At 43.6% G+C, this 22,895-nt stretch overlaps 1 protein-coding gene and 1 non-coding gene across 2 annotated transcripts in view; both read right to left on the reverse strand.

Annotated features, from left to right (window-relative positions):
- Positions 1-22,895, reverse strand: part of UBAP2L (ubiquitin associated protein 2 like) — a 34,766-nt gene that overhangs the window by 1,701 nt on the left and 10,170 nt on the right. The window contains exons 6-24 of the mRNA XM_081823235.1: positions 22,655-22,750; positions 21,958-22,003; positions 21,254-21,366; positions 19,175-19,234; positions 16,778-16,830; positions 15,074-15,159; positions 12,827-12,998; positions 8,475-8,673; positions 7,596-7,873; positions 7,255-7,427; positions 6,130-6,319; positions 5,356-5,410; positions 4,754-4,928; positions 4,351-4,423; positions 3,235-3,430; positions 3,065-3,153; positions 1,820-1,873; positions 898-979; positions 3-198 (exon numbers count right to left, since the gene is read on the reverse strand). Of these exons, the coding sequence (XP_081679361.1) occupies positions 3-198; positions 898-979; positions 1,820-1,873; positions 3,065-3,153; positions 3,235-3,430; positions 4,351-4,423; positions 4,754-4,928; positions 5,356-5,410; positions 6,130-6,319; positions 7,255-7,427; positions 7,596-7,873; positions 8,475-8,673; positions 12,827-12,998; positions 15,074-15,159; positions 16,778-16,830; positions 19,175-19,234; positions 21,254-21,366; positions 21,958-22,003; positions 22,655-22,750 (2,386 nt within the window). The remainder of the gene's footprint in view (positions 1-2; positions 199-897; positions 980-1,819; positions 1,874-3,064; positions 3,154-3,234; positions 3,431-4,350; positions 4,424-4,753; positions 4,929-5,355; positions 5,411-6,129; positions 6,320-7,254; positions 7,428-7,595; positions 7,874-8,474; positions 8,674-12,826; positions 12,999-15,073; positions 15,160-16,777; positions 16,831-19,174; positions 19,235-21,253; positions 21,367-21,957; positions 22,004-22,654; positions 22,751-22,895) is intronic.
- On the reverse strand, positions 1,049-1,189 carry LOC115939250 (small nucleolar RNA SNORA58). The gene has a single exon (XR_004074118.1). It is a non-coding gene; the product is annotated as a small nucleolar RNA SNORA58 (small nucleolar RNA).

Here is a 22,895-nt window from a genome sequence, read left to right on the forward strand (position 1 = left end):
ACTGGAAGGTGCTGGGGAGGCCCGGGACCCCTGTGTAGTACGGCAGGCTGGTGTAACTATAGCCAGGAGGCAGCGCCGGGTTCAGGAAGGTCTGCTGCGTGGTGTGGTGAGTCTGAGTCTGATTCTGTTGGGGCTGGGCCAAGGTTGTGGCCGGGGCCGGGGAGGAGGCATCCCCACGGCCAAACTTTGTGAGGTCACCTACGGCAGGAGAGGCTAAATGTATCTGCTGCTTCTTTCACCCCCAACTCCAGAAGGCCCTGATCCAAGACTGTTAAAGTTCGATTCTTTGAATTACGTTTCTTTGTGGCAACATTTAGCACTGTTGAGCACAGTGCTAAGTCAAGCCAAACATCGGATGCCTGTACGAGTCTGTGGGAGACAGACCCCCAGAACAAAGCTCCTGCATGATTCCTCTGCCCACTCCTATCCTTCTGGCCTTCCCCTGCTTCCCCTCCACGAGGAACACTCCATGCTGAACTCAAAACACATTAACAGCTCAGGAAAAAAGCTAGGTCAAAGAGGACGAGAGATCAGGCATAAAAAGAAGGATCATGGCCTAGCAAGGCACTAAAACTGCCACTGTGAGCAGGGAACAGGAGTGGAGAGGAGCAGAGGAAGGCCAGTTCAAGCACTGTACTTCCTGGCAAAGACTGGAGAATGATAGAAAACTAAGGCAAGATGTCACCTGGAACCACAGGGAGACAGCAAAGTGGGATGAGAAGGAAATCATCTTCTGCAGCATTCCAGATCTACCCACCCTGATTCATCACATCCATTCTATACCTTCTGCCAAAGATCTTAATTAAAGTAAGAACTGGGTCCCTTCTTGCTATTAATCAGGTTTCTTCCACCAATCCCAACACACTCTCTCTTCATTCGGCCCCATCCCAGCCATACCAGAGTAAGGGTTGCTGGCCAGGCTACCATCCCTCCCAGTCAGCGGAGTGGTGGGCGTGGGAAATGGGATGCTGTAGTAATCCTAGAAGAGAGAAATCAAAGAGCAGACACTCAATGACACTCACTCCCCAGCAGGAGTAACAGCAAAGCACAATGTTGGGAGTGCTGCAATTTATCCAGCCACTGATTCAGCTGGCTAGGGCTGGCACGAACTCCAAATTACTCTCGCATACACTGTCCCCCTTGCCTGGACACAAACAAGCACAGTCAGACAAGGTCTACGGGTATGCCCACCAGGAAACACATCAAGTCCATCAGAACCAATGATATTCTCAAATCTTTAGATATATCCCTAACAGTTTACTGCTACTGAAAAATAGATTGCCTTGGGGCGCCTGGGTGGCTCAGTTGGTTAAGCGACTGCCTTCGGCTCAGGTCATGATCCCGGGGTCCTGGGATCGAGCCCTGCATCAGGCTCCCTACTTGGCCGGAAGCCTGCTTCTCCCTCTCCCACTCCCCCTACTTGTGTTCCCCCTCACGCTGTCTCTCTCTCTCTCTCTGTCAATTAAATAAATAAATAAAATCTTAAAAAAAAAAAAGAAAAATAGATTGCCTTTCTGTAATTCAAAGCACCTGACACATACGGAAAAAGCATCCAGAGAGCTCCAGAGTACTCTGAGCTATAGATTAGGTTAAAATTTGTTTACTTCAAAGAACTCAACAAGTGATTAAAAAGTTACCTTCAGTTAAAACCACTTCCCAAGTCCCTGTGTTCTAAGAGATCTTGAGAATCAGTCTGTGTGTGGAGGTACAGACTGGGGAAGAGCTAAGCCTGTCACTTATCAACTGAACACCTGAAATAATCCCTCAACAGTAAGGTGAAGATCGCTTTCTTTTCCAACGCTCTACACCACATACTCACCAAGGGAAATCTTGTCTGAAGCATCTGTAAGTCATCATAACCATATACTTGTGGCTGGAAGATACAAACACGTAACAACATTAATAGGAACTGGTTACCATCGGAGCAAACCAAGGTGCTAAGAAACACGATAAATCATTCCTAGGAAGAACAGGACATAGGTTACTTGTATCAGGTTCCTTTAAGAGGAAAGAAGTGAAGAACAAAGCGATTAAGTGATTCCTGAAATGTTTTAAAGGTTTCCTTGAACTACATACCACCCTGATTCAACTAGGCTGCATCCCTCCGCTCTGGCAACAGCGGGACAGACAGAAGCCACGTACGAACAGCCTGTTTTACTCTCTATTCTATCAGTCTTTGTCATACCCTTCAAAAACATGGCTTAAGATTTATCTCCTTCAGCAAGGATTCACATTTTACTCGTTTTCTCTAACGTATGGGTACTAAGGTGGTACGGTTATTAAAAAATGGGTAGGGGTGCTGGGTGGCGCAGTCAGTTAAACATCCATCTGACTCACTTTTGGGTGGGGCCATGATCTCAGGGTCGCGAGATTGAGCCCCATGTTGGGGTCCGCGCTCAGCACTGAATCTGCTTAAGATTCTCTCTCTCTCTCTCTGCCCCTCCCACTCATGCGCTCTCTCTCAAATAAATAAGTAAAATCTTAAAAAAAAAAAAAAGTAAAAAACATTACTGGATGTTTCCTCTGTATGATATTCACCTAGACACTCTATCTGAGGAGCAAGAACACATGTCTTTTTAAACATTTCAAAATAAATACCCTTCATCTTAATAGACACCGAATCAAGGAATTTGATAGAAGAAACACCAGGACAAAAAGCTACCAATGTCCATCGCCTACTCTCAGATAGTCCCCAGATTGGGTCAGGGAACTCTGCTCTGACTGGTCAGAGCCAGCAAAGACCCTCCAAGACAGGGAATCAATTCAACCAGAGAAAATAATTCTCTGAGAAACCGAAAGGGATTCCAGGTGGACACTCTGGCCTTTAGCTTCAGAGGCCCAGAATCTGTGTTTCATGCAGAGAAAATACACAATAGAAGAAATGGCCTTTGTTTAGTCCTCCCTCTCTAGAAATGATTAGTTCTTCCCAAAAACCTGTTTGCTTACATATGACAGCCACTCATTTATTTGGTATTTTAATTATAGTCTTCCACCTGAAGCCAGAGCTGTAAAGAGTAGCCACCTCATCTTCATCATTTGGAGAAGGCACTTCAGTCTCACTTACCGGGTAGGCGTGTAACAGCCCTGGAGCCATAATGTACGGATTAGGCAACAATGGCGGGACCCCAGGAGGGAGGTTGGGAGGAGCTTTTCCTAAAAAGAGAAATCACTTTTACCCTGTCACACAATTACTCCTCAATCCTCTGTCCCAGAAGAATGCCAGCCACCTTCTACCTGAAGTTGTAGCAACTGAGCTCCGAGTCGAGGCTGTGACGGTGGAGTTACTGCTGAGGCTGAGGCCCAAGCTGCTGCCGCTGTTGAGACTGGAGGAGACACTGACCACCGGGGGAGGCGCAGAAACCGTGCTGGACGCGGTAGAGAAAGTGCTGGAGGAAGAATGGAGGTTCGCCTCACTGTCCACGCTTGTGTGCTTAAAAAAGGGGGAGCAGCGAAAGACAGGAGGAAACAGTGATTAGCAAAACAGGTCAGGAGAGAGCCACACTCCCTTCTGCTGGTGAGAGCACATCAGCCGCCCAATTAAAAAGGCTGCGGCAGAGTTCTGGGTGCCCTCTGCCAAAGGAGCCAGAAGAAATTACTAATTATCCTCCAGCTACATATTTCCCAAGAGTCATCAGTCAGGGGTGGTTAACAACAGACCCCCTGCAAATCATCCCCCGTCAGAGAGGCACAGAGCAAGCGGGGACGAACACCCCAGAAACCAATGCTGGCTGGCCAACGAACGGTTTAAGTCAAGGAAATACATCCTCGTCTTCTCTCCCATATTCTCCTTCACTAGTTCAGCAAGTTCTGATGAATTTGAACCTCAAATGGTATATCTGAGGAAAAAGAGACTTCTAAGGAAGCCTTAGCACTCATTATCTTTCCCTGGTTTCTGGCAAACCAGACACCTTTGCCCAGAATGGGTCTTCCTCACCATCTCAGCCTAATTCCACAAATGGTTGTTCTAAATCACAAGAGTGAAATCAATGATTTGATCAAAAGTTTTCATCTAGCCTCCACTTTCATAGGATGCCCAGACTCACACTGATGATTGTCAGCACCTATGTTCAGCATATCCCAGACCAAGAAATAAGAACAGCCACCCCAGTGAGAAAGGGACGTTCTTACAGCATTTATCAGAACATACAAAGCCCTACCTACTTCAGTGTGAGAAGAAAAAAAAGTCACACAAAGACGCAGGAGTCACATCCTGGGTTTGGGGAACTGGCCCACAGCTCTGTAGTATTTCTGGATTCTCCTGCCTTGGCCACCTCATGAAGAGATTTCCAAGAATCCCTTCTTGAGAAGTGTAAGAAAACCACACTTCCTCTCTTGCAGCATCACACTTACCAAAAGAGTGGATGTCGAAGTGCGCCCAGAAGATGTGGATGACGAAAGGGTATTTTGCTGCGTGGATAACGTGCTGCAAAGAAGAGGATGCCATCGGCCACAGAGCTATGATTATGTGACCTGGAGCTTCCGTCAAGAACACGGGTGAGGAGATGAGGCGGAATACGGGACCAAGGAGACCTGAGATCATGGGGAGCACAGTGGCCAGCCGAGGGCAGGGAGCAGACACAGCGAGAGTGGCTGCTGAGAAGGGAGAACAGGCCTCCTCTGCTTCTACTTCCCGTAGCTTTCAGGTCATCCACCTCACTAATGTGGCCCCTGCCAGGCAGCAGGGACAGGACGGAAACAGAGAGTTCTGTTACTGCTCCTCCCGACCCCAACGTTCAGCCACGACCCAAATCACCTGCTGTGTTGTGTGGTGGTAGCATTTGGACTCTCCTCACTGTGGCTCAAACCGCCCAAGGAGGATGAGTGTTGACTGGCTGTTGTCAGTAAGGAAGCTGCAGACACCGTTTCGCTGAGAGGGGGGATGCCAGAAGTGGAAGGTGAATCAGATTTCACAGCAGCGCCTGTAGCACCTGGAAGTAAAGAATAAATAATTGACCTCATCAGGGGAAAGGAAGTGTCTATGAGAAGTACAGAAATGACCCCTAGTCATGGGAGTCCCAGGCTGTCCCCAAGCCGAGAGTGCTGAGTTATTTAATAATGGACCATGTGTGTTTAGGTAGCCCCTCTCTCCCTCCCTTCCTCTCTTTTTTAAATTCCAAGCATTTCAGAGCACTGATCTCATTTATCCAACAAAAGGAACCAAGGGTATTATCCTGTTCTAAAACACAGAAACTGAAAACTTAGGTTTGTTTGATATTAAATAGCAAGGCAGAACCAAATGAAGACTATAACCAGAAGAGCCATGACTCTTCTCACTATAATCTAAGGAAAGCAAAAAGTACTGAGAGGGGAGAAAAAACACTACAACATAGAGGAAAAGGCCTGGAGAACACTCACCTTCAACAGATTGCGTGGTCTGTAACTGCGTGGCCTGCACAGAGCTGAAGCCATTCTGGTACAAGAAAACAGAGGAGTAAGAAACACAAAATTAAGTGAATAGGTCAAGTTAGCACTGACTCAGCTTAATTTCCATCAACAAATCTTTCAGAAAATTCTGCAAGCTAACCAAAGGATTAATGTAATGCAGACTACCCAAACAAAATGACAAGAACTTAAAATGGAAATGAAAACAAGGTATACCAATCCTGTGTGACCAACAGCAGCAGAAGGCAACCCCCAAACTGCTCGAGAGACCCCAAACCCAGAACAGACACAGGAAAGGCCTAAGTCTAGGGCCCCAGGGGAGGACGGGGAAGTCCGGCAGTTCAGCCAAACCAGCCACTGTGTTGGTTGCATCTGACCGTCACTCCACAGCACTTCTGGGACATGCTCTCCCCTCACCGGGCCGAGACACAGCAAGGTGTCTGCTGATACACACCCAGAAGTCCAGCACTCAGATCTTCCCAGAAAAGTAAACAATTATTTGACATTGATTCTACTACAAAGAACGAATCTTTACTGCAAAGAGAAAGGTTTTCTGGCTCTGAAACTCCAGGCTTGCTGAAAAGAACTTTCTAATTTCACCAACCACAGAAATGTGCTTTTTCCAGCTTCTCAATCAGCACTTCTGAGGTATCCCAGCACCATTTGTCATGAAGTGAAACACTAACACTGAAGAGACTCTGCCCAATATTGTCCTAACCAGCACCCAGAGACTCGTAAAGCCACTACCTTTGCCTGAGTCAGGTCCTTTTGGGGTGATGAGGAGATGGAGCTGGGGTACCGTCGAGTCTGTGTGGACCTCTGTTCATACAGAGGACCCTGAGCATTATTTTGGGAGGTATAGGTTGTCGACTGAATTGGACCGCTCTGATAACCGGACTCCTGACTCTGGTTAGATGAAATTGTGGATGAAGATTCACTGTGGGGAATGCAGAAGGAAAATCTCAGAAAAACAAAGCAGAACAGATCCACTAATACTAAGGAAATGGTGGAGATCTTCTACTACAGTAATTCGATTACAATCAAAAAGAAAACTTCCAGCAACAAATAAAAAACAATTTTCTCCTGATAATAGGTATTTCACATCCTATAAAGTCAGGGGTTTAAACTAAAACAGCTACCCTACATTCTGCTGTTTTAAGAAAAAGAGGCAAAAGCAGAAAGGATAGACCACTCCTGATCCCTCTGATACATCCTAACATGAACCCTAAGCACAAGGAAAGTCACCTTTTGCTCATATTCATTAGGAATTCTGAGCTCCTGGCTCTCTCAGAAACCCTATTAGATATAAGGTTACTGGTAAAACTCTCCCGAGAAGAACTTTTAAAATATTCACATGCATTAATGGCAATTATGATTCAACAGATTAGGCTAAGGCCTAACACCTATATTTTTAAATTCGAAGGACTGAGGAAAATAGCCTAGTCCCAGAAATTCCTCCAGGATTTTCTATTGCTTATGCTGGCCCTCCCAGATAGTTATCAGAGGAGGTAGGAAAGGTTCCGTTTAACTTGTGTGATATATTAGTGCTACATCTTTTCTAGGAGGCCAGAGTCATACCCTTCGTAGGCATAAGGCCCACACCAAAGGACCAAATGAGTCAGAGGCCTTGTTAGCCAGATGCCAAAGTCCTCTCACTCTAAAAGTACCCAAGAGGCATATCTCCACCTGTTTAGAATTACAGATAATCCTAGTTCAACAGTATTTTGAAATGCTTAACAAAATGCTACAATCGGGTACTTTTCCTTCACTCAGTCAGAGGCTCAGCCTCTTCAGAATTATAGGAATCAGCAAGAGACTCAGGAAAAGTAGTAAAAGCCCAATAAAAAGTCTTATGATTGAGGTTTCCTCTACCTGGCCGTGCTGGTATAGAGGCTACTTGGAGCCTGGCTTGAAGAGGCGCTCGTGGTGGGGGTGGACTCATAATCGGAAAGGACGGGCTCTGACCCAAACTGCAATGCCCCAAACTGCAGGTTTAGCCCTGAGATATCTGCTGAGCCAGGCATCTCCACAGCCAGAGCAGGAATCTATAAAGAGAAGATAATGGTTTTATTACAACCTTACCGTAAGACTAACAACAACAACAACAACAAAACCCTCTGCTTCAAATTTGCAGACTATCCCCCTACAATCTCAATTCCCAAATCCCATACCCCTTTTGCCCTAAGATGACACCCATCTCAAAGTTCAGGTACCTTTGAAGTCAAGGAGGCCTTTTTCTTCTGTTGTTTCAATTTTTGCTGAGCCGGCTGAGGGCTAGAGGACTGGTTGTCTGAAGACCCGGGAGACATCTGTGGGGCCGAGGTGGATTTGCTTGGCAAAGGAGAAGAGGGGGGCGGAGGTGCGGCTGTGGAGGTAACCACTGCGGGTGGCTTCTCCTGAAGGAACACCTCCATCATGGTTGACGATGGGGTGAATGCCTGGCGTTTAGTAAAGGGGCTGTGTACTGTTGAATCATTTGGGTTCTTCAAATCTGCATGAAGAAACCCAATATGTATGAGACCAAAGATGCTGATAAACCTCAATAAAATGCCATTTTCCTACTCTAGAGCCACAAAACGAGGCCCTCAAGATTCAGTACCTCATATAAACAGGCTCTCTTTTAGGGCTTACTATCATTTCTAAAAGTGATAATCACTGGATCATACCTGTTCTAAATACAGCCTAATCAAGTCAGCACTATTACCCTGCCTGTGTAAGACAGGAATCTAGGAACTGTCCATATTTAAAGTGTAGCATCCTAAAATGGCCAAGTCCATGAAACTTCTCAAAGGCAACGTGTTGTTTTCAAACACTAAAAACCAATCTAGGGAGAATCCAAAAACCCCCAGGTCAACTGAAGACTGCAACTATAAATGTGTCTAATTCTGAAAAAGAGATACTGAGCCTCAACTTTTCACTATTCCCTAGCGTTCTGAACTCAGCCTGACTAGGGGAAAATTGGTATGGGATACTAGCCAGCTGGCTGCCTTTCTCCTGACTTCAAGACATATTCTCCACCCTCGACTCCTGCCAGCTTCTGGCATTAATGCTCCAATGCTTAAAGAATTCAAGTCACTTTCCATCCTTCTCACCGTACTGCACCAGCGATGGGGACTGTGAGGCGGAGCCCATGTCCCAAGAAGAGGTGGTGGTGGTTCCAGACTGAGAATGCTGTGCCGCCAACTGGGCCAGGGCCTGAGCAGTCTTGAACTGCTCCAAGAACTGCGAGCCCGTGGTGCTGGCACCTTTGGCTTCGCCGACATCACCAAATCCTTTCCCTAACATGCTCACCTGTAGATCAACACAGAGATGAAAGAAATCTACAGCAAGCAAATGTGTTTGCTACTCAGAAAGACACTTCTCTACAGTGAGAGCCAGTAGAGATCAGACAAGTAAAGAAAGTCAGCAGACTGAGTACACAGTCTAGTCCTTTAGAGCACAATCTCTGGAGTCAGACTGCCTGGGTTCAAATCCTGGCTACATAATCATGGAAAACTTATTTGTAGGGGCGCCTGGGTGGCTCAGTTGGTTGGGCGACTGCCTTCGGCTCAGGTCATGATCCTGGAGTCCCGGGATCGAGCCCCGCGTCGGGCTCCCGGCTCAGCGGGGAGCCTGCTTCTCCCTCTCCCACACCCCCTATTTGTGTTCCCCCTCACGCTCTCTGTCAATTAAATAAATAAATAAAATCTTAGAAAAAAAAAAGAAAAGAAAACTTATTTGTAATTTCTCTGGACCTCATTTTCCTCACCTGAGAATAGAAATGAAAATAGTACCGCGTAAAATTGTAGGAGGATTAAACAAACAATGTACATAAAAAAGAATTTAATATGTGCATGGCACATAATAAGCACTCAAAACAGTGAGAACCAATAAAATTTATACCATCATTTCCTCCTCAGGGATAAAGATCTAATGGCTAGAGGGAATTTTTTACCTTTTAAGTTTTAAATCAACCAGTACGTGATTATTAAATTAATATGAAGGTTAATATAAAATTTCACTTTAGCCATTAATGTCCTTGCCCTCTCCACTAAGTAGCTGAAAAGTAACAAGAACTAACTGGAGCTTCACCTCAATGCTGCTCTTAAGTAGCACAGGAGCCAAAGAAGAGAAGCTAAGGGCCTATCAAAGCTTCTGCACTGGACAATCAAGTAACGAGTCAATATGATTTGTTTTTTTTTTTTTTTTTAAAGATTTTATTTATTTATTTGAGACAGAGAATGAGAAAGAGAGAGCACATGAGAGGGGGGAGGGTCAGAGGCAGAAACAGGCTCCCTGCCGAGCAGGGAGCCCGATGCGGGACTCGATCCCGGGACTCCAGGATCATGACCTGAGCCGAAGGCAGTCGCTTAACCAACTGAGCCACCCAGGCGCCCTCAATATGATTTGTTTTATCTGGATGTATCCAAGTTCTATACAGTAACCATGAATAACAAAGCAAAATTTACTCTTAATGCTTTTGGGAGATTTGCCCCATTCCCTACTGCCAGGAAAGAAGACCAGCCTTGTCCAGAAGATGAACTATGTGGCCCTGACTACTTCAAAACACCTTCAAGGAAATTTATTTATTTTTTTTTATTTTATTTATTTTATTTTTTTTTTTTTAAGATTTTATTTATTTTTATTTGAGAGAGAGAGAATGAGAGACAGAGAGCACGAGAGGGAAGAGGGCAGAGGGAGAAGCAGACCCCCCGCTGAGCAGGGAGCCCGATGTGGGACTTGATCCCGGGACTCCAGGATCATGACCTGAGCCGAAGGCAGTCACTTAACCAACTGAGCCACCCAGGCGCCCCTTTCAAGGAGATTTAAAATCTAGTTGTCCTTAGGTTCTTACCCAACCTACCGTCCTCATCAACACTGAGCAGTGTTGTTTTTTTTTTTTAAGGATTTATTTATTTGAGGGGCGCCTGGGTGGCTCAGTCGTTAAGCATCTGCCTTAGGCTCAGGTCATGATCCCAGGGTCCTGGGATCAAGCCCCGCATCAGGCTCCCTGCTCCGCGGGAAGCCTGCTTCTCCCTCTCCCACTCCCCCTGCTTGTGTTCCCTCTCTCGCGGTCTCTCTGTCAAATAAATAAAATCTTTAAAAAAAAAAAAGATTTATTTATTTGAGAGAGAAAGAGCGCACGAGCTGGGGGGGGAGGGGAGGGCGCGTGGTGCAGAGGGAGAGAATCCCAAGCAGACTCCCTATTGAGCACAGAACCCAATGCAGGGCTCAATCTCTCGACCCCGAGATCACCTCAGCCAAAACCAAGAGGGACACTTAACTGAGCCACCCAGGCACCCCTAAGCAGTGCTTTCTTATACAAAACCAATCTGTCCAACCCAAGGTAAGACATTTTTCCCACGTCAATCTATATCACAAGATTATACAAACAAAAACAAAACACCAGAAGTCGAGTTAAAAGTATGAGATTGTGGCAAAGAGATGATCTAACATAGCAATGATTATCAGATAGTCTGCAAGTGCAAAGCTTTACATTAAAGGCACAGCATGTTAGATAATGTCCACATATTATACGTGATGATGGGGACTTCCTACATTATTTACATCTATTAAATTTTTTTTTTTAAAGATTTTATTTATTTATTTGAGAGAGAGAGAATGAGAGACAGAGAGCACGAGAGGGAAGAGGGTCAGAGGGAGAAGCAGACCCCCCGCTGAGCAGGGAGCCCGATGCGGGACTCGATCCCGGGACTCCAGGATCATGACCTGAGCCGAAGGCAGTCGCTTAACCAACTGAGCCACCCAGGCACCCTACATCTATTAAATTTTAAGGGAAATTAATCCTCTAACATTTACTCTTAATGGGAAAAAAATTAAATAGCATTCTGATTAATATAGCTAATGGGAAGAACACAATGGTATTTTTATTTATTTTTACAATGGTATTTTTATTTAGCTTAACATCATGTGACACATTAAATAGAATGTTAAGATAAATGAAATATGCTGAAAATTTGATACCAGAGTTTGAATTTGGTTGTAAATCTTTACAATCCAGACATTAAAAAGGCAATTAAAAGAGATACAGAGCACTTCACCACATTTTCCCGCTATTTATCTCAAGGGTTGGCAGTTATTTCCTTAACTTTATGACCCCTTCTTACGGCTTTTGTCTCATTCTCTCTTTTTTTTTTGAGTTTTTTTTTTTTTTTTGAGAGAGAGAGAGAGAGGGCATGTGCGCGCGTGTGCTCACAGAAGCGAGCACAAACAGGCTCCCCACTGAGCAGGGAGCCCCACTCGGGACTCGATCTCAGGACATCACGACCTGAGCCAAAGGCAGATGCTTAACCAACTGAGCTACCCAGGCGTCCTTCATTCTCTCTCTTTTAATCCCGACGCTCTGCTCCCTGTCCCTTCTTCCCCACCTTTCCTCACTTGTCACCTTTCATATATGGCAGAACATCAATCACCAAATTACTGACACGCACAGAAAAATTTTTAGACAATAGTTAAAAAACTGACAGTTCCGATTAGAGACTAACTCAGCAGTTTTATATTTAAAATAATTACTATAATCCTACTACTGGAAAAATAAAATTATATGCACACACAAGGTCTCTTACCTCTCACAACTACAGTATCCCTCCACCAAAAAATAAACAAACAGACAGGAAGGGAAAAGAAAAAAGAAAAAAAGGAAAGTAGTTCTTCTTAGGATTTGCTGCCTATAAAAAAATTGGTCCCCCCGTGATCTCCTTATTTGCTGCAAATAAAGTTTCCTTTCTGTGACAACTCAAGTAATAGTAAAAAATATTGGTTTATCGTCTTTGTTTAGTTTAAATGATTTCTTTGCTATAGTTAATGACCTTAAATTTTTTAACTGAATCAGTAAGTCACATGCCGTAAGTACTCCAAGTATTAATAAACAATACCACTGGCGCTCCCACATTCGTATAGCCCTTATTCACGACCTTATTTCATCTTTCTACAACTCAGTAAGGCAGGCAAAGCAAGTACTCTTACCCCTGCTTCCTAAGAACGGGAGTAATAGATAGTAAGTAGAAACTTTCACGAAAACTTCAAGTTTTTGGAAGCCTAGTCCAGAAATGTCTGGTTTAAACAAATTTATATGGCAATTCTGTTCTATCAACAAATAGGGAAGTGCTACAACCTCCCATCGAAGTTCAATTAGGATTTAAAAAGGATTAAAATTTGATGTCATTTTTTCTTCTCTTTAAGAGCAAATAACGTTCAGCACAGTGATTATTCAGTAAGTGATGCGCACTCATTTTTAGAAGAAGATTCAGTGTGTCCAAAACGAAGTCCTCCTCTGGCAGCACCCCTACTACCCAATCCTATGTCTCTACACCCAAGGTTGCTTAGAGGACAAAAGGGGATGCTTTACCCTGCCCCAAATCTCTGTCACCAGAAGGCAGTACTGCATGTATGTGCTGGGGTTGACAGGAAAGTGTGGTTAGAAGACACCATGATTCCTACTTACCATACTGTGATGAGAAAATGTGTTTCCGGAAGCAGGCTGTGTTATGGCACTCTGCTTTGAATTACTGAACACCAGAGGCTGGGCAAGAGAAGGAGCCTGAGATGGATCCAGATTAGATGAATCATTCTCCACTGAAGATGGTGTCTTCCCCAACAAAACAGCAAGGTCAATTCTAGTGGGGAGATGCAACATCTTGATGAATAATGACAGAACATTCTAGCATTCCCCAACTCCCAACTCAAATTATGGTTAGATCAAAATGAAGTCACTCATCAATAACACAAAGACCTGAAATGCTTCATTTACCAAAATAATTGACATGTAAGAGCCACTATAGGATCTAGCTGTGTTCCAATAGCGTTGTCAACCATAATAATGTTAAATATTTCAATTTAGTGAAATCAATTTAAGGGAATACGAAATGTTAGTTTTAATACAGCAGCTTGATATTTGGGCCAAAATTACAATTCTTTAGCCAATATTTTAATACTTAATACCTGTCATTACCAATACCCAATATGTAAAAACATATACTAGAATACTGGCATCTTCTTCAAGTGTCTTTGGAATTTCCCCTCCAATTTTATAAAATTTCCAAAGTTACCTGTGGTATAATAAAAAAGTTTGGTTTTGCCTCCAGTTATTGGCACAGAGCTCCTGAAACACTTAAAATTTCCTGAATGTCTTTTGTTATTCATAATAAGCCTCTTTATTTTATTTTTATGACAGAGAGAATCCTTTTTACGATTTTGAGAGAGAGAGAATGAGTGGTGGGGAGGGCAGAAGGAGAGAGAGAAGCAGACTCCCTGCTCAGCAGGGAGCCTGATGCGGGGCTCGATCCCAGGACCCAGAGATCATGACCCGGGCCAAAGGCAGATGCTTAACTGACTGAGCCACCTAGGCGCCCCGAGAGAAAGAATCTTAAGCAGACTCCATGGCCAGCATGGAGCCCTCCATGGGGCTCCATCTCATGACCCTGAGATCACAACCTAAGCCGAAACTGAGTGGACACTTAACTGAATGAGCCACCCAGCTGCCCCATAATGAGCCTCTTCCAACCAAAGTTTATGATAATGAGGTTACTCAGGGTGGGACCCCCCCCCACCCCCACATAGCTTCAGGAAGGGAGCTGCCACCTGAAACACCAGGAAGGGATTTAAAGGTTTAGAACTTTCAGCCCCAGCACAATCTACCCACTCTTAGGGTTGAAAGGGAGCTGGGGACTGCCTTTCATAGCCAATGGCTTAATCAATCAGGCCTATTTAAGTAATGAAATTTAGGGGCTTTGTGCCCGACCCCACGCCCCACCGTATGCAACTCTTCCATTTGGCTGTTGTTCCTGAGTACTGGTTATAACAAACCAGTGATGGCAAGGTACCTCTTCCCTGAGTTCTGCGAGTCATGTTAGTGGACTACTGAACCTAAGAAGGCTGTGAGAATCCCCAAATTTGTAGTCAGCCAGGCAGAAGTGTGTGGATAGCCTGGGACCCCATTTGCAGCTGACCTCTGAAGCAAGGGCAGTCTGGTGGGATAAAGGTGTCAACTAGGGTCTGTGCTAACACTGGATAGTGTCCGAACTGAATTACTGAACACCTTGTTGGTGTCAAAGAACTGAAGAACTGGTGTCAGAAAAACAATACGCATCAGCTCTGGGGGTGATGGACCTAACATCCTATTTCTAGTGCAATTCAGGGCCTCTGAATCAACAGCTATCATACCCAGGTCTAGAAATAATCCAAGGGGATTTCCAAAGATAAAAATATTCCTGGTAAGTGTTTCCCCTCTACTGACCCCCAATACCTAGGGTTCAAGTTCATAAAAGTTCATTAGCCAGATCCTACGGTAAAAATGATCACTTTACTCAGTAGGCTCACTGGACAAAAATCTTAATTATAAAGCAAGAAAAGAAGCTACTGAACAGTTCTGCAAACTCAAATAAATGAAAACACTTCCATGTTTAAATTTACCTTAATACAAGTTATATCGTGCTAAGTTTTAATTTAGATTGACCTACGTAATTAAAAAAGCTATTTTGGAGAGAATCATCTTTAAAATTATAATATATGGAGTTCCGTTCAATAGATCAACTCCTATAGACCTATCAATCACCTAAAGAGGAACCTAGTATGCTTTAGGTTACCATTCTACCAACACCATGGGAGCTTATAAAGGCCCAGTGCCACTCTCCTTACAGCTCTCTCATCAGGCCCCTCTGGGAAAAGATGCTGAACTTTACCACACACTTGCCTCTGACCAGCAGTGATTGTCACATTCTCCGCAGGCAGAGGCACTGAAGACACATTAGAGGCAGTGAAGATCTTGGTCTCAGACAGCTGGAAAACAGAGGGATTAGTCACTCCTGGTGTTAGGTGGGCTACAGTCAGAAACCTGGCATAGATAAGGGGAATTTAACACCAAGGAAAAGGGAAAACCCTCAGAAGAGAAAACCACCTACCCAAAGGAACCCTACATGGACTGACCTCCATGCCCCTTCTAAACAGGCTCAATGATTTTATCAAAAGAGAGAGTAAAATCAAGAAACCTGGTAAAATATAGTGGAATCACATGATATGCACACCAAACTTACAAGAAGCTAAATACACATGCTACACAGAAAAAGAGAGAAAACCTTTTTATACCTTCCCATCAGAGTTCCCAACTCCCACCTCGACCCAAACCAAACTTTATCTTCCACTGCTCCTCTCAAAGAAAGAAAGGTTACAGCCAAGACAAAGACAGAAATAAAAGAAATTAATTCCTAGCTTTTGAGCAGTAAGGACCCAAGTCCTGGTGAATTAAGGTCTTTTTAGGGATAATTTCAACAATACGCAATTTTTGCCTTAATGGTGACTTTATTACACCTAGTCTTTGCAGTATAAGACCCTAAAATTCAGTAAGCAATTTTAGGGAATAACTTACCCTACTATTCAAAACTTGATTTGGTTTTGTTTTCACTTTTTGATTAAAATCTCTTTTCTAAAAACAGGGAATCCACTCCCCCAAATAGACAGTTCTCTGAAAGTTGCTTAACCAGACAAGCCAAATCTTAGAAAGTATTCACAAGGCAGTCTAGCTCAGGTACAACAGAAAAGAATCACCCTCTGATGCTGATGCATCTGAAATTTTAAAAACTCGGGCCTGGCAAACCAAAACAGTTTGACATATCACTCTCTTCCCATATGAGCTATCTTGCCTGAATATATACAAGTATAGGAAAGTAGACTGAAAAATGTTACAAAAGGAGTTAATCCATATCACTGAAAAGTAGAATTGATCACAAAAACTTGACTGGGACCAAGAATCAGCAAAATTCTTTTACTCAGGTACCACTCCAGTGAAGTCACAGAGCTTGTTTACATGCCACCTTTGCACCAGCCATGTACAAGGTTTCCAAGCCGAGTCAAGCTGGAAGACGGCCAGTCCTATATATTTGTCTCAATTACAAAGTTGGGCTTCAAGTAAGTAAAAGGGTTCCAGAACCAACCAGATTGTAAACTTGAGGGCGTGGTACGGTATCTTTCACTTTGTACCCACCTCCAAGCCAATTCCAGGACCATACACCCATGCCTGAATGTGAACCAAATAACAGAACTAGCTCCGGTAGTCACGCGTCACCAGCGGCTGTTACTCAACGCACTACGTGCCTGACTCCATTTCCTGCCCTAACCCAACCACCATCTCTTCCTGGGATAAATCCGACAATCAGATATTGGACTTACACAGGTGCACTTGCCCTTTCCATAGTCTGGTTCCACAGAGTCCTGTTCATGCCCAGTCTCCTTCATATAACATATGTGAAATGTTCTGGCTCAGAACACTATTTTGGATGTAAAAGTTTTGGGTCAGAATCTTAAGGGTGAATTTTGAGGGGTAGAAACATACCCATTTTCTATCCCTAAACACCACTTAGGGATAGAAGGCACTAGTGAGGAATGACCTGGGAATACCTACATCTTCATTCCAATCTTCAGTTCCCCACTCCTCTGTTGCAGTCCTCCACGCACCTGGCAATAAAGAAAAAAACAGTGAAGTAATTTTAAGTGCCAGTACAAAGCATGTGCAAAAAAACACTAGTGTATTAACATTTTGGCAGCCAAAAGTGTAACCAGATTTTAGTAATCAGAAGGGATTCCTAGGCTCCAGGAGGAGAAAAAGACTATTTAGAAAGTAATACCTCAGAACACCAGAGTTTTAATAAGATTATGGTTTCACACCTACTTTCAAGTTTTGTTACACAGTTTTTGTTTTGTTTTTTGGTTTTTTTTTAAAGATTTTATTTATTTATTTGACAGAGAGAGAGAGATCACAAGTAGGCAGACAGGCAGGCAGAGGGAGAGGGAGAAGCAGGCTCTCCGCTGAGCAGGGAGCCCAATGCGGGGCTCAATCCCAGGACCCTGGGATCATGACCTGAGCCGAAGGCAGATGCTTAACCATCTGAGCCATGCAGGCGTCCCTTGTTACACAGTTTTAACAGCAAAGACAGTGGGAGTGGGGAGCCGGGGGACAACAGACCCAACGCTCCAGGCAAACTCTTAAACCCTTCAGCCCTCCGACTTAGTGGTCAGTTCAAGCGAAACGGCAGCAGCCAATTTAAACCGGAACATAAACTACACCTACTCATCTGGTATGAGACAACACTGTGGGCAGTCTGGAGAGAGCAGTGAGGAGGAACACAAATGGCTGCCACACCATAGCGGACGGCAGAGAAGAAGGACCAGCTTCCAAACTAAGGGCACGGACAACTATCTGCTATAGGAACTCAATTTAAAAATGTATACTCAGTAGCAGTCAAGTTTATAGATCTTATTGGTCTAACCCTAAGAAACCCTCACGGGTCTTGCTCTCTTCAAAAGACACTGGCCAAAACTGAGAAATCAGATGTGTCTGTTAGTTATTACCCTAACCCTAATCCTACAGAATGTGACAGCTAACCTGCAAGGGGCACTGCACAGACAATGCAGGTGCACACCCTCCTCATGGTGGTAATAATGAAGTCAGGATAGTTTCTATAGGAAAGGTCCATCAGCAATCAAACCACCTTCCACACTCCCCTTGCTTTGCTTCACGTATACACAGATCCTCAGAAAGGGAAACTGTTCTATGAAAGCCAGGATTCCTCCCGTCAACAAGGACCACAGCAAGAAATAACAACCTGCCTATAGAAAAGGACAAGAACACTCCTTATTTTCTTCTCTAGAAGAAGAGTACATATTGATTAACTCTTAAAGTCTTCTTTCCAAATGGAGAAACCTTCTTAAAGAATAAAAGTCTGCCATTCAGATATTTTACTGTCACTGAAGAGAAATATTCTAAACCTACAAAACCTGGGGCGCCTGGGTGGCTCAGTCGTTAAGCAGCTGCCTTCAGCTCAGGTCATGGTCCTGGGGTCCTGGGATCCAGCCCCACATCGGGCTCCCTGCTCCGCGGGGAGTCTGCTTCTCCCTCTCCCACTCCCCCTGCTTGTGTTCCCTCTCTCGCTGTCTCTGTCAAATAAATAAAATCTAAAAATAAATAAATAAATAAATCTACAGAACCCATCTGAAATTCTTCTAGGGGCGCCTGGCTGACTCAGGCAGACCATGTGACTCTTCATGTTGGGGGTCGTGCATTCAAGCCCCACACTGGGTGTGGAGAATATGTCAAAATAAAATCTTAAGAAAAAAAAATGAAATTCTTCTCAACTTTTAATAATGAAAGAACCCTATTTGCTAGAGAAAAAGATGTTCATTATAATACCTCTCCCAGGGTGTTATAACTGGACCAGGGAAATTCCAAACCACTTAATAATGGCAATGTTCTCCAAATCAAACTAAAGTCCAATTTCAGTTCAGACAAGTTACAAAGCACATTCTTCTCGCTCCCTGGTGACCCTGCTCTTCCTCTGCACGGACATCTGTCTTGCCCTGGATAAATGGAACCCAAAACCTGTCCATATACACAATCCTGGAGTTGGAAGTAACCTCCTATTGATAGGCTCTCTCCCTGCACTCTGGAGACTGCATCTGGGATGGAAAGGAGGAATGGAGATGCCTACTTGATCCCATACAGGATGTGCAGTCGTGGCCAAGAAGGCTGTACCGAGGGGGCACAAAGGAAAAGAAAGACGGCAAAGGCTCTGAATGACAGAGAGAGGTTTCCATTCTGTCAGCAGACAGCAGTCAATGTAAATGTTAAATCTTCACTAAGGGACAAAATTTTTTAAGAAGGAAAAGCAGGCACAGAGTATGAGAGAGAAAGGCAGAAAAGGTAAAAAGCAGGACGACAGAAAAATGACATATCCACAGATATTTCAATTCATAAAAATCTATAAAAATATCCGGGGCAGTTAGGCGCCTGGATGTATCATACCAGGAGCAGTCTCAAATTTTCGGGGATAATTTGACCCCTCAACCCCAATGAAATCAAGTCCTGAAACAAAAAAGAAAAGAAAAGAAAAAACAACCAATGAAATTTTGCTTATGAATGAGAACATCTGCCCCCAAAACACAATTCCCACTGTACCTGTGGATATTTTAAGGGTAGGTTTGAATTTCTTTTTAAATAAAAGAGGGAATTTGATGTTTGCTATCATGAAAACACAAAAAGATCATGCACGAAAGTCAGTTCATGCTGTGAAATTAACAATGGAAATGCATGAAGCTACACCCAACTCTTTCATATTAACAAGATGACAGCAGCATCACACAGTCTTTCATTCAGCCACAAGTCAGATTTCTGATTCTAACCTCCCAAATCTGCTATACTTCTACTCAGAAGAAATAAACACACACTTATCATTCCTTGTTTCCAAACCAGATCCTTGCTGAAAACAGCTAAGGCTTGCATTCTAGGACTGGGACTCCATGCCTGATTTTCCATCCACAACTGAAAACAAATCCCTTAACATCTATTATTTTTTCTGCCAATGATAAAAAACCAAATCCCAAGAACCAGAGCTCAGAAACAGTAACTTTTGTTAATCAGACTGCTACCACTGCCTCTACAAAGCCATCAAGAGATGAATGAAGAGCAACTCCGTGCCTCCAAAGTAACGAAAGACATTTCTTAGCCAAATGGTCTAGGGAATTAAACAGATCTCCATCTTGTCAGTAACTCAACTTCAGCCTCCACCAATGGGAAAACTGTATTCAAAAGCCGTTTGTAAGATAGTGTGTTAAACAAAAAGCAAATAACATTCAGGACCTAAAGTATAACATCTTGTGGGCAGCAGATGAACTGTTTGTGCCAAAGACCCTCCTAAAGACAGAGATAACGATCAATGATCTTTGAAAAGGGGCAAGGCAAGTAAATGGATAAGGAGTCAAAGAGCCTAACGCATGCTCTACTATTAAATCACTCCCCCCTTTACAGGAGAAAAGGGTCTCAAGCTCTCCATGTGTTGGCTCAGCCATAAGGAAGTTAGTGACCTCATAAGAATAAAAGACACTAGAGCCTAAGAGGCTGTTCTTATTTAAAAGGGTAAAAGTTTAAAAAAGAGGGAGGTAAAAGTATCTTTTACTCCCAAACATCTCTTGATATATCCCATAAGCCTAAAATATCCTTAAAAATATACACCCTACCCAGATACAGATACCAAAGTCAGCTAATGACAACAAAAAAATCTTACTCAAATCCCTTGATATTCTTCCATGCTCAGAAGATTATCCAATAAATAGAGCTAGTAAGATACAATTTCCTTTTTCCCCAGATAACTGAAATTTTCCAAAAATAAAGGGAAAAAAGATATTCTTTTTTTTTTTTTTTTTTTAAAGATTTTATTTATTTATTCATGAGAGACAGAGAGAGAGAGAGGCAGAGGGAGAAGCAGGCTCCCAAGGAGCAGGGAGCCCGATGTGGGACTCGATCCCAGGACCCTGGGATCATGACCTGAGCTGAAGGCAGACGCTTAACCATCTGAGCCACCCAGGCGCCCGGGAAAAAAGATATTCTTATCTCAATACCAGAAAACAATTAAGTTGTCAGTGGGCTTTGATTCTGGGCCTTGTTCACCTCTACAAGTAGCGTCTGGATTAATTATGGATACCTTTTCAGAAAGCAAAGCTAGACACCCTAACAGAAACCCTAGGAAACGCACCTGGACCTAAGAGCAGCCACACAAGGTGACAAAAAGAACGGGGGCTCTGAGAGTCCAACAATTCTGAGTTCAAATACTAGCAAATTTCAACCACACTTTCAGTCTGCCTGTCATCTGGAGATGGCGACTAGCGTCAATCTCACAGAAGAGTGATGAAGACCAGGTGAAACAGCATTACGAAGTGCCCACAGGCACATCATCAGGAAAGAATATGCACAGTATTTCAATGGCCTTCCCTAGCTCCCCTATCTCTGCGCCCAAAAACTGTTCCTCTACTTTTTAATATGACGATAACCTCAAAGTAATTATTTCCTTAGGTTTTCAGAGACAAGAAACAATAAACAGTCACTCACTCGTCCCATCATCTGGTTCGAAGTGGCCAGTGTTGTTCCACGTATTGCCGCTGTTATTGCCATAGTTCTCATCAGTATTGGCCGGCTCTGCATAATCAGCTGGGTTAAAGGTTCTGGGGGGGGGGGGGGGAAAGCTTAAAAGAGTCTCTGACCTTTAAGCAACAGCAGCAAAAATTGACTCAGAGACGGGGGGGGCCACAAGAATCTTGACTTTTCCCTACTACAAATCAACCACAGTCCCATTCTATAATCCTATATATGTCTACTTCCCTCACTTACCAGCCTACCTAAAATTCTATGGTATAATCTCAATTTATATCTACACTTTATTCTGGATTAGGACATCAAGAATCATAATAAAATCCACGTTAAATTTTGGAAAACAGCAGGTATATGCATTCAAATGAAGCTATGAATGGACCTTGAGAGCTTGTTTGGAGGTTCTAGCAGGGGAGCGCAGCTACTCATATACCCTTGACCGAAGAATGGTCCTCCTCATAATGACCCAGGTGGTGAACATTTACCTCTAAGCCCGAAGTCTACATACCTATCTGAATAAACGGTCTAGAAATCTTTCTGATCACAGTTCGGTTGAAGCTGCCTATTATCCTCAAGATACCAGGATATTAGCCCCTCTAGAATACTATGGTGATGCTTAGGGGGAAAAAATTTAAAGACTTTGGCATCAAATCAATGAAACTTACCCCATTCCTTGAGCAGAAAACCTTCCTCCTCGTCTACCAGAGCCACCTAAGGAAAAAAACAGAAAAAGAGAAGAAGAGAGAAATACTTTAGAAGTTGATATAAAACTACCTTGCCAACTGAGGCAACTCTGGAATAGTTAAGTGGTTGATATTATTAGATGTTCTCTCATCCCGTAGCATAGTTAATATACCACAGCAGGACAATCATTACTATTGAGAGATTTTTCCCTTGCTAACCAAACTGCTGGGCCCTTAAGCAAATACATTAACATCAACAATAAAGACTAAAGAAGGGCGCCTGGGTGGCTCAGTCGGTTAAGCGACTGCCTTCGGCTCAGGTCATGATCCAGGGTCCTGGAATCGAGTCCCGCATCGGGCTCCCTGCTCTGCGGGGAGCCTGCTTCTCCTTCTCCCCCTCCCCCTGCTGGTATTCCCTCTCTCGCTGTGTCTCTCTCTGTCAAATAAATAAATAAAATCTTTAAATAAATAAATAAATAAAGACTAAAGAAAATGACACCTACCTTTCTTTCCCACTGCCCCACTCAGCAATCTCTAGAATTTGCATGACATCTCAACAACTAAGATAATGAGATGCCATGTGAATTTGCTTGTTTTCAAATAAAAGTAGACTCCTACAGAATGAATAAGAGTATCCTGCCCCCAATATTCACCCCCACCCCCCCAAGAAATTGATCACCTCTGCCTCGGCCACGTCCTCTTCTGCCTCTTTCTGTGCCTCTTCCAGAAGGCCCTCCACTCTTGGTGCCATCTAATCCATTTTCCTGACCCCGAACTGAAATTAAAAACACAGTCAGAGCAGAGTCAGTGGAATTTATGTAAATATGTAAATGGCATGTATAGATGGTGGTAGTGAGACAAAAACAAGGAAGAGAAAATGAGCTGGAAGGATGGGACATGATGGTTACTAGGGGAAAGGT

Source organism: Leptonychotes weddellii, chromosome 6 (assembly GCF_054177405.1).
Source record: "Leptonychotes weddellii isolate Sample4059 chromosome 6, ASM5417740v2, whole genome shotgun sequence".
In the NCBI taxonomy this organism is placed as follows: domain Eukaryota; kingdom Metazoa; phylum Chordata; class Mammalia; order Carnivora; family Phocidae; genus Leptonychotes; species Leptonychotes weddellii.